An 11,761-nucleotide genomic window follows, 5' to 3' on the forward strand; every position below is an offset into this window, starting at 1 on the left:
CAGTAGGTGTTAAATTATGGTGTAATACCCCTATACTCATAGGGGTACACCCTCTTTCTTAACAAGAGAGGTACCAGGGTTCGTGCTACGTTCTCGTTACAAAATTCAAGGACTTTTTAAGCACTTTTCAAGCACAAAAATTCGATTTTCAAGGACAACGTTTTTTGTATTAGAACGTGGTTTTAAACATTGTTTCAATGTTAAAGTGCAGCTAATTCAGCCGGGGCTACTAGCTTAGATAAAAAACGAGCATGACACGCAACCAACCAGTAAACAAGCAACCAGAAACTCTTCAATCATTTTAATCGTTATTTGTTTTAAAAGGAAAGTTAGAAATAACATTAAGTTTGCACTAAATTCAAGGAGTATTCCAGGAGTTTTGCCGTTTTCCCCTGTTTTCAAGGGCTTTTCAGTCAAGCGCCCTTGAAAACGTGTTTTCAATTCAAGGACTTTTCAAGGATTTCAAGGAATAGCACGAACCCTGGGTACTTTGTCACTCTCTCTATATATTTTTTAGTGTCTTCAATTTATCATCCCCCTCCTTGCATAAATTATTTACTAACTTCTCTAAAGAAATTCTTCAAAAACTGCAGGGAGTCGATAAACGTTAAATTCCCCAACAAAAAAGGAATGTACTTTTCTGTGTTGTTGTTGGGGGTGCATGAAATCATTTTAACCTTGGGCTTCCCAAGACCTTGCATAATTAAATGACTGTCGTACCCACGAAAATTATGAAGAACCGCGGGAATCTTTTCTGTAAACTTGTAATTCAAGGAACAGTCCTTGTGTGCCGCCCCCCTATACAGCCTGTCAAATGATCTTGATCACTTACCCTGTCAGCCCCTACGTCAAATTTGCAAATGTGACATTGGGCTGCTGCTCGAATTGGCGCTCCTGTTCTTCAGTACACCTTTTGCTGTTCATTTACGCGAAAAGGACATTCATTTTCGCCAATTATAGAATCAATAAGGCGAATATTCATTCTATAACACCAAGAATAACTTCATTAACGCGACGGAACATTCAAGAGCGCAGTTGGCATGTGTATTAATTTCAATAGCATCAACGAACAAACAGTATCATTCGACAATCAAGGACGACAAGTGGACGCTTAAACACGCGCAATTGACAATCATCGACACCAAACGAAAATCAATAACATCATCTGGCAATCATCAGTTAAAATGAGAAATTCGATGAGTCGATTAGCATAGAGAGGCCCAATCAATTGCGTCAAAATACAATTATTCATTGCGTAGTAACATTCAATCCCGCGAATCAATAAACATTTGCGTAATAATGACACTCAATAAAGGAAAACAAAATTTCAAAATTTGTTTTATTAGGTTAAGGCTATTATCCTTCGATTGCTTCGTGATTAATGGTATTATCTTGGTAATATAAATAGATATAGTACCTCAGACAACCCCTTACCCTACCGGCACGGAGGGGGTAAGGAGGAGAGCTCACAGTCGTGGTGGTGTAATCCACCCATCTAAAAATAGATACCAACATGCGTAATAGGTAAATTACGAGCCTAAGATGAAACGACTGAAGTAGAGTGCCATACAAGCCTTTCACAACTTCAAGTCGCGTAAAAAATGAGCCAGCTCAACTGTAAAGCCGTGGACAGCTGTTTCGGCCTGTATTGGGCCTCGTCAGCACAGTGTATCTAGTGAGCTGGCAATCCCACGAAAAAGTAGTACTAGATAGATGAGGCAGTAAGCAGCGTGGGATGGGCTCGGCTTACTGCCTCATCTACTAAAGATGGATACGACTCAGACCACCCCCTCCCTCTACTGGTCGAGAGGGGGTTTGGGGGAGAGCACCGGCCCGCACCGGATGCAGAACCCCCATTAAATATGCGGGTCAAAAGTAAGCTGGTTTTTATATACTAACTTCATTCAGGGACAACACTAATTTTTATGGTAGACATGGACCACAAAAACATCCAAATAAAGTCAATTTTGTCTTTAGAGGATACAATTTATCGTAGCCACTGTCCACAAAAGCATCAAGGAAGGCTAAAAAATAGATTTGCTTTTACCATAAGATGTCCCTCAATCGTTCGTGAGATAAGTAATAAATAAATAAAACATCAGATAAAAAAGTTTGAAATGATTTAGATTACATGTCTTTCTTGCTTGAACAGATAACTAAACTGTCTATGACAGAAACATTGATTGAACATAGTTGATACCCGCTGAAGCACTTCAGAGATCCCATTGGAGTAAAGTGCATGATTAGTGTCGCTACTCGCTTGGTGGCTGGCAGCAAAAATACCTGTTTTGAATCTTGCGATTTGATTGGACAGCAAACAGCACCGCGCGCGTTTTCTATTTCTTCAATGGCCAACAAATATTACAAACACTTATCATCAATGTCTGTTACAACGTTAACTATAGCTATTTAAAATTATTTTTACGCTCTCTTAGAGCCTTGAGCACTGAGGCGTGAAGGTTTTCATTTTGTTCTGGAGGTAATACGTCAAGACCAACAGCACTTATCACATCAGTTATATGAGTTCTAAGAAATGGATTATACGACTTCTCTTCTCCAATGGTTGAAGGACACTAACACAAAACAAATGATGACTAATGTTATACAGTGCATGCTTTGTATCGATGAAATAAAACAAAACCAAAAAAAAAAAAAAGGAAAAATCCTATTTCGAGGTCGCCTTTGCTCAGTCTTAGCCTCGATTGTGTACAAATGCGTTCTTTTCTTTTATCATATGACCCGTATCTGCCCGAGCGCGCGCTCTTAAAAAAACCATCGGGAAAATGGCGTGAGCAGAGCCGTACGGCTTTGAACGAGCAGGGCCCTGCTCGAAACCTGCGACCGTATTGATATAATTTGCAACTTTTAAAAAATCTTTTTAATTTAGGGTCATATGATAAAATGCTTATTGACTGAGTTAGATCGGGCTGTACGGCATTACCTCGAGCCAAATGTTTTCCCGTACGGCCCTCCCACTCAGTCAACAAGTACATATTATTAAGGTACATTGTATAGTAAGGAATGTACGCACTACGGAACAATGCGAGTCGATTAAAATACCACGGGTTTTGGTTGAAAGGCTAGGCTATCGATAGGCTGACAGCCTAAGCCTCCTCGGCTCAGTCGTATTGTTTTCCCATTTCAGACCACGTATAATTCCCTTGAGAATATATATTATTTTGTTTCAATTGTTTTCTCATGCGCAACTGTTAAACAAAGAAATGACACTCTAAGGAACAACACGAAATAGGAAAACATTACGCCTAAGGAGAGGAGGTCTATAACCTGACAGTCTGATAGCAGGATAGCTCAGTACTCAGGACTCCACTTAGTCATATGACATGCAATTACTGATTGTAAGCATTTTAATAAATGTCCCTGAAATTAACCATAGATTGCAGATATTCTTAAATACTAGACTTGAATACTCACAGTGTTACATTTGTTGGTTCTCAAAGCAAGTACTGAATCCAACTTGGAACGAATAAAAGGATTGTTTGGCTCAATAGTTAGTGCAAACATAAGATTCTTGGCAGCATACTCATGTCCTATAGTTGTTTCAAAGATAACACAAAAATTAACTCAATAAATCTCAATAATTAAATCTTAAAATTTTTAATTAATATTGATATCTTTAAGTCATTTCTTAAATAAAACTTTATCCCAAGTGAAAACCAACCCCAAAGTTAAAAGCATATTCTAATCATAAATCGCGATTGATAGGATATGAGAGATGAGGCGGTAAACCGTGTGGGATGGGCTTGGACATCATATAAGAACATGCGTAATAGGTAACTTACGAGCCTTGTATGCATGAAACGACTGAAGAAAAGGGCTAATGGGACCTTTCACAACTTCAATTGCTGTAAAAAATGAGCCAGCTCAACTACAAACCAGTCTTGTATGAAACGACTGAAGAAGAGAAACCGTGGACAGCATGTTCTTACCTACTACGCATGTTCTTATATGATTTCCGAGCCCATCCCACACGGCTTACCGCCTCATCTCTCATGTACTACTTTTTCTTGAGATTATACCTGCTCACTAAAAACAACGTGCTGACGAGGTCCAATACAGGCCGAAACAGCTGTCCACGGTTTCTAGATGAGCTGGCTCATTTTTTACGCAACTTGAAGTTGTGAAAGGTCCATTGGCCCTATTCAGTCGTTTCATGAAAGGCTCGTAATTTACCTATTACGCATGTTCTCATATGATTTCCGAGCCCATCCAACACGGCTTACCTCCTCATCTCTAAGTGGTTAATACTTAGGTTATGGTACAGTACTATTGATTACCTGGCCATAATAGTGTATTATCTTTCAATACACTTATCATCTGCAGTGAATGTAACATCTCAGATGGCTGGCCTTCAAATATTTGACCTGCCCATTAAAGGATTAGTAGGGTTAATATTGTAATATATTAATAAACAGAACATTACATGGCCGCTTGGAGATACGAATTTTATCTTCTCGTGTTCAATTTAGATATCTCACTCGTTCGCTGCCCTCACTCGTGGGATATCAATTAAACACTCGAAGATAAAATTCGTATCTCCGCGCGCACATGTAATATCCTCTATTTATTACACCTTAGTTATTACACTTTGTTTCACGGGTTTTTGAAAACCACTCTCTATATATAGAATATAGTATATATAGCATCATGATTGTAATATGAGTTTCCAGTTGTGCAAAATTGTCCATTAGTCAATGCTTTAAAGTACGCTCACCCCGAACTCAATATTTTCAGTATTGATTCTTAATTTATTGAATAGTTAAATAGTAAAATATTTTTAATTGATTTGAATTGAGGTAATATTTTCTGGGGCAATACATCATCCTGTATAAAACATCACTGTGATTACTCTGGGCTTATAGAAAGGTTATTGCAAATTTGTTTTCTCATTGTAATCAGTGCTACAATTTACAAATGATGACCAATAAACTCAAATGCCTCCTATGACATCACCTCATTAACATACATATTGGAAGTATAAACCTTACCTCCAAGATTCATCACTCAAATAATATAAAAGCATTTTTTTATTCAACTTTTCACTTCATGTGCAATCAATGCTGAAAATATTGAGTTAGGGGTCAGGGGCATTGTAATTACCACAGCCACTTAGAAATAACAGATCTCCTGAAAACAATGAATCTGGTACATCAAATGGTGCGCCATCAAGAAGATATACAGTATGACCTGAAAATATGTACATACACACATCAAAATACATATTTAGTAAGTTGATTATAATACAATCAACAAAATTACTTGATTCGGATTGCACAAGAGGAGTACATTGTTCTCTGTAGAGTCCCAAAGAAGTTGCTCAATTTTGTAGAATATATTCAACAACATTCATCTAATTGAACCAAGTATTTTGGCCAATAGCATATTATGGCATGTACAATAGTTCTCACATTGTTCTACGAGACTAAATTCAAGTCAGTATAAGAACAAACTTGGCCAGGTAGCTTATAATAAATTATTTTGTATATCTACCTAATGTATGCCCTGGTGTAAATATTGCCGTGAATTTAATTGAGCCAGTCTGAATAAAAAATAAAATAATTAGGATAAAGAAACAGGAGAAGGTAGAGCTATGTAAAGAAAGCTATGTTAATGTCTAAAACATAGAGGATTACCTATTACATGACCACGCGGATATACAGATTTTACCTTCGATTGTTGAGGTGATATGTTACGAGTGAACACAGCAAATGAGTAAGATATTCTCCACACGAGAAGTTAAATCCGTATCTCAAAGTGGCTATGTAATATTTTGTTTAATATATAATTATCAATGAAAAACAAATTTTGGTGGATGCTTACTATTCAAGAGTAATAGTTCGTAAGCAAATTTATTTAAAAACATTCTCGTACCCAAAGCCTTTTCAGCTTTCTTTTTTTTTTTTTTTGGTGAAAAACTTCTGGGTACGAGAATAATTTAAAAACAGATGTCGAGGCTCTCTCGAGGATTTTGCTCAAACTTGGTTTGGGGTCGTAAATATGAAATGGATTATTTTTTGTTCCCAAAAACTTTTTTACACATAAACCATCGACGTTTTGATGGCTTGACCACTATGTCACTTCCGTTTGTACATACGTGTACACAACACAGGAATCCCGCTTGATTTCAAAGCAAAACTACACGGAAATGCACAGAAAACATCGCTTTAGGACAAATCGTAGACCAACCCTCTTGAACAACAGATAAAAAAAACTTTTATGTAGTCAAAGATGGATAAAGAAGTATTCTTCAAGAATTCAGGAGTTTTTTTTAGCAAACAATCGCATATTTTCTATGACAAGCAGTTTAATTTCTTTCGACGAATCGCCGCAAATCAAAGTCTTTCTCTATAAATAAGCTTTATTTATTTTAACACGAACGTTCGCCATTTATTTAGCTTCACAAATCTTCAAGAATCGGTTGTTTCTAATCAACTATCGCATGTTTTTCGTTTAAGATAAAGCAGCTTCGTTCGCATTGTTTTTTTTATTTTTTCTCAGTTGTTCTTGTCAAGTTTAACTGAATGTAAACTTTTCTTTTCGAAAACTTTTGTCGTTCGTGATTTCCGTATCTTTCTCACACATGAAAACAGATGAAAACTGTTAAAATGAAATCTCAAAATCTAGTTATCTTAAGTTTTCAAGCTTCTTGAAAAATAGTTAAAGGCTTTTATGAAAGAAATGAAAATATTTTGGATAAGAAAATTATTTTTTTAACTGATGCATTTGGCTTGACGTTCAGGGCCTTCATTTGACTAGTTTAGTTAGGGATGGACCATAAGATTTTTGAGGGGGGGGGGGGGGGTGCTAATTTATATTTTGCAGGAAATTTTTTTACCCCTCATGGCTGATATGATTTGTTTGCACGATATTTTTTGAGTTAGCTTTTATACATTTTTTTTTGGCAATGAAAGCCTCTTTTTTGACAAAAAAATAGAAGGAAATATCTCAGAATTATACGACAAGTAAGGGTTCAAAGTGTTCTTAAATTATACAGTATTTTCTTAGGGGAACGTAAGGCGTCAAATATATTGTTCTTATTGTTTATGGTTCTTTACCTCACGAAGGGTCTCTATATAGAATTTTTACTATATCAAAGATACTCAAAGATACAAGTGAATATAAAAGAGAATTGCATGAGATCATATAAAGATTCTTGCATGACTTTTTTTCGTGGTACTTTTCTTTTGCACGATTTTTTTCTTCACTCTTTAAAGCTGTTATCTTTTGTTTTTCATGTAAAATTAACCAGGAATTCAGTCAAAGCGTAAAAATGTCGGCCATGCAAAACTTCGGGGAAGAAGTTTTCAAGAACAAAACTAGCTAACCCTGGGATAGCTGGTGGTGGGTCGTGTGCATGTAAGAAAAGAAAAAAGTGGGAGAGTACTAAGGACAAAAACAAAGATTCGTGCGAAGAAAACGGTGTAGTGCATTTCGATTTCATTTTTTCACTTCATGGTTTTCATTATTGGGGACATATTTGGAAGGTCAACTAAGGCCCCGTCCACACTATGCCGGATAAATTTGAATCCGAAACCTTCACACCGAAACCGAAAAAAAAGTTTTCCGTCCAAGCATGAAAACGGAGAAAATGTTTCGTGTGCACACCAGTCAGATCAGAGGCGGCAAAAACGCTCCAGAATTTTTAGCCTTTTCGCCACGTTCCCATGACAATCATGACGTCATCGCATTCGAAAAGTTCCGGATACGAATGTATCCGTCCATACTCCTATAGCCTGCAAGCAGCCGGACTTCGGACTTTTCTCCCGTATAGTCTTTAACAGTTATTTAGTTCGGCTGCACGCAGGCTACAGGGACACGTCGGCTAGAGGCATCCAAATCTAACTTACTCCTTTGACGTCACAGCCCGGTTCCCTAGGTTATCATTTCACGCGACCAGAGGTCAAAGAAATGCCAATTTTTGCATGTTTGACCGCTCGAAAAAAATAGAAAGAGTCGTGAGAATCAAAAATACTTTCACCACGTTTCTTAGAATGGCTTATATTTTGATAAAGAATAAATAAAAAGATAAAGGTCGTAGGCACTTATGATTATGATATTCATATAGTGCTCTTTTCCATATGGATACGTTAAAAGGCGCTTTACAATGATTTATGAATGAGAGATGGTTAGTATGAAGTGTAGGCACTGAGGGTGGTCACTGCCAGGGCTTCTTTACGTCCTCAATGGTTCTTTTAAGAATTTCCGCACTATTTCCAAAACATTATACACTTTTACGCGCCCTTTTCCGCTCTATTTTCGTCCCCCCCTCCCCACTGTATCATATGTTAACCAATGTTATATATATTGGGTTCATTCAAATATTGAGCACGAGACCTAAGGCACACATTAATAACCAGCAATAGATGGCTTACCCTGATAACATCATTGTCTTCAACTGGACTGAAAGAAAAGAAGTTTTGATCAATCAATCCCTTAATTGGATGTTTTTTCATGATGTTTAATATTAATGATCAAATCCTGTTTGATAGAACCTTGACAGCAGGTATAAGCCCAGTTGTCAAAGGGTGGATAGCTCTATACGACGGATAAATCTTATCCCGTAGATAAATATATTTTGCATCCACTTATCCAATGGATAAGGATTGATCCGTTGGATAGTGCTACCCAAAGTACATACGACCGAGTCCAGGAATGAACCAGAAAGGAGGCATCTAGAAATTAAAGGGAGGAAAAGAAAAGAGAAAAGAATGGAAGTGTAAGAACTTTATAAACTCACTGTGTAAGTGATGGAATGTTATCAATAGGACTTCCATAAATGGCTATTCCAGGAAAATGAGCCTGCAGAGCACGGTTACCACCACTATGATCCCTGTAAGTTTGCACAAACAAATGTTTCATTTTTATAATTACCGCTACAATAAGTTGGTAGGAATTAATCAAAAGAAAGGGATTCGCTGAAGGTGCTTAAATCATACTTACTAGTGCTTTTACAAATGTCTTTTAATTTGGAAGTTACGATTGAATTTATTTAATGAGGGTGGACATAGATTGCTGTTAACCCACTAGTAAAATTCATTTGTGGACAAAAGATATTCAAAAAATACCAGTGCTTATGTGTTGTTAATATGGCCTCCAATTTTACATTCTCTCTGGCAACCACCTCCTAATGAAGAAAAACAAATATTACTATAAAGCATATCATACCACTATGCTACATTTAACATTTTATTCATACAGTCATATTTTATATACTTATATTAGACTTTTACGTACCTTTATTGTATCAGGATCTGATGGATCAACAAGGACTGCCTGCTTGTTGCCCAAAGAAATAATAAGATAGCTGTAGTTATCATAGCAGATAGCTATAGGGATAATCTTGATCCCTACAAATATGAAAAAAAAATATTAGTGGCTATGGAATAAAGCTGTAAGTGATTTTTTAATTAGACCATTCATCTTTTAATTGAGAGGGGCATGGGATTGGGTCATTAAAAGGTTAGGCTTAAGAGCACACCATCTTTAACTTACTTTAGACTTAGCCACCTAGCCTGAGAAATATAAGAAGAAAAGGTGTTCCCATTAAGTACCCTGTCATGCACACTATAAAATCTATTCAGTGGTGTTCCCATTAAGTACCCTGTCATGCACACTATAAAATCGACTCAGTGGTGTTCCCATTACTTTCCCCTACATCAACCAAATAATGCTGTTATAAAAAACCCACCATTACATGTCCAGGCTGTCACATTAGAATGAGGCTGGTCGTGACTGGATTTGTATTGGTTGAGCTGATGTAAATGGAAGAGATATCCTAGTGGAGTCTTGGTGTACAATGTATACCTAAACCAACAAAAAAAAGACCAAAGTAAATAACGGAGCATTCATATCTTAAAGGAGGGAGTACTGGAGGAATTGATGGGAGTGCATCAAGGTTTTTTTACTTGGTCAAAAAGGGAGGGCCATTAGTATTAATATTTTATCAAACCCAAACTTTTGTTACTGAAGACAAGACAGAAAATTATTTTATTAAAATTTCCTATGATATTCCATGTGAATTCCTCCATCCCTACCCCCTTCTAAAAAATGAACACTCCCTAAGTTATTAAACATCGAAGAATCAAGGATTTCCAAAGCATGAGAAGAGATCACTTCTCTAACCACCAGAGTGAAGCTGGTGTCAGATTTTTGAGTCAGGTTTTTGGATCTGGTGCAAGATTTTTTTCCAGGGAAAGTCTAACATTAGTTGATCTACAAAATGCTGTATTCGTAGCAATGTTGGAATCGAAATGAAATCTATGCTATGCTTTATGTACAAGACAGTTGTTGAAAATTAAGGGTTTTGGGGATTGAAATACTTGACATGTTAAAGGAAATAAACAGAAGCTTCAGATTTTTGGAGCTGTGTTATCTGTCTGGCCTCTTGTTGATGATAAAAAATAACCAATCAGCACGCAAAAAATTTGTAAGTTATTGTAAAAATAAATATTGAATAATATCCAACACTGTGCTTCTATGATAAAATATCTGATAAATATCCGATTATAGGCAATTGATAAATATCAAATAAATATCGAATGATATCCAACACTGTGCTTCTATAATAAACCCGGAGTAGTCAATCGATAAAAATCGATATCGATTTTGCCGATCGATAAATCGATAACAATCGATACCGCTGATTTGATTGATATCGATTGTATCTATCAATCGTTAAAAATCGAACTCACACTAAATTTTTTTATCGATTTTTATCGATTGATTGATTATATACATATCGATTTTTTTTTATTTATGTTCTTGAACAATTTCTATCGATGAGGGTCGTGTGGCTATAGATTTATACCACCGGCAATTACTCTTTTGTAACCATAGCTTGACACAAACTAGGAGTTTGTTATAGTGATCAGTGAACAGATAGCAAAAGTACTTGGATAATTAGCTGCCTGAATTACATATAATTACTTGTGAATTAATAGTTATAAAATCTATTGCACTATCATCGATATTTTCGAATACTTTCCGTGAAATAAAGCTGATTTTATGATTGTACTCATTATTGGATCGAATTAAAGCTGTCAAATCTTGATCGATAAAAATCGAACTCACACCAATTTTTTTTATCGATTTTAAACGATTTCCCATAAAAATCGATACAAATCAGCTGATTTCTATCGATTTTTATCGATATCGATTTTTATCGATTGACTACTCCGGGAATAAAATATCTGATAAATGCCCGATTATAGGCAATTGATAAATATCAAATAAATATCGAATGATATACAACACTGTGCTTCTATAATAAAATTTGATATAAATATTCGATTCTAGATAAATATCAAATAAATAATAAAAATGTAGGAATCCACTTTCGAAAATCAGTATCACTTCGGGTTCAACTCTACTAAAATACCAAACCATTAAACATATTCAATAGTACTATTATGACAATCAAGGAAACCATAAGGGGTGTGTAAAATTAAGAAGCAGTCGTGCGAAGGACAGAGTCACCACAGTGTTGATCACTCAGGCATCTGTCAAAAATTATGACGCTAAAATAATAAACAGAAATTTAACTTACACTATACGGAATAACGTGGAAGTCATGGGGAACCATTTAAGCAATTTGTATGCTAAAAAAACAGCAACTGGGATCGCCAAGAGTATTATCATTTCATTTTTCAGTCGACAGGCCACAAGTCACACCTCAGCAATACAAAAATAAAGGGCGACATCTTTCTCTTGATGATAGATACCGCTGATAGTTGATAGTAAGGGC

The 11,761-nt window shown here is 36.1% G+C and overlaps 1 protein-coding gene across 2 annotated transcripts; it reads right to left on the reverse strand.

Annotated features, from left to right (window-relative positions):
- Positions 1–1,325: 1,325 nt before the first annotated feature.
- LOC116307411 (putative thioesterase PNKD) lies at positions 1,326–11,744 on the reverse strand. Of its 2 annotated transcripts, XM_031717659.2 has the most exons (11): positions 11,564–11,743; positions 9,707–9,822; positions 9,253–9,365; positions 9,084–9,142; positions 8,756–8,848; positions 8,391–8,418; positions 5,509–5,557; positions 5,119–5,205; positions 4,296–4,382; positions 3,433–3,548; positions 1,326–2,573 (listed from the first exon to the last, which is right to left on the reverse strand). In XM_031717659.2, exons 1-11 carry the CDS (start codon positions 11,653–11,655, stop codon positions 2,406–2,408), a joined length of 1,008 nt encoding a protein of 335 aa, XP_031573519.1. In that variant the 5' UTR covers positions 11,656–11,743; the 3' UTR covers positions 1,326–2,405. The 2 variants fall into 2 exon arrangements, with proteins under 2 accessions (XP_031573519.1, XP_088895699.1); XM_089039573.1 differs by lacking the exon at positions 4,296–4,382 and having other exon boundaries at positions 11,564–11,744.
- Positions 11,745–11,761: the final 17 nt, after the last annotated feature.

This window comes from Actinia tenebrosa, unplaced genomic scaffold (genome assembly GCF_029948245.1).
Source record: "Actinia tenebrosa isolate PJP-AT-01 unplaced genomic scaffold, QUT_ActTen_1.0 PGA_scaffold6__47_contigs__length_16458017, whole genome shotgun sequence".
Lineage (NCBI taxonomy): Eukaryota > Metazoa > Cnidaria > Anthozoa > Actiniaria > Actiniidae > Actinia > Actinia tenebrosa.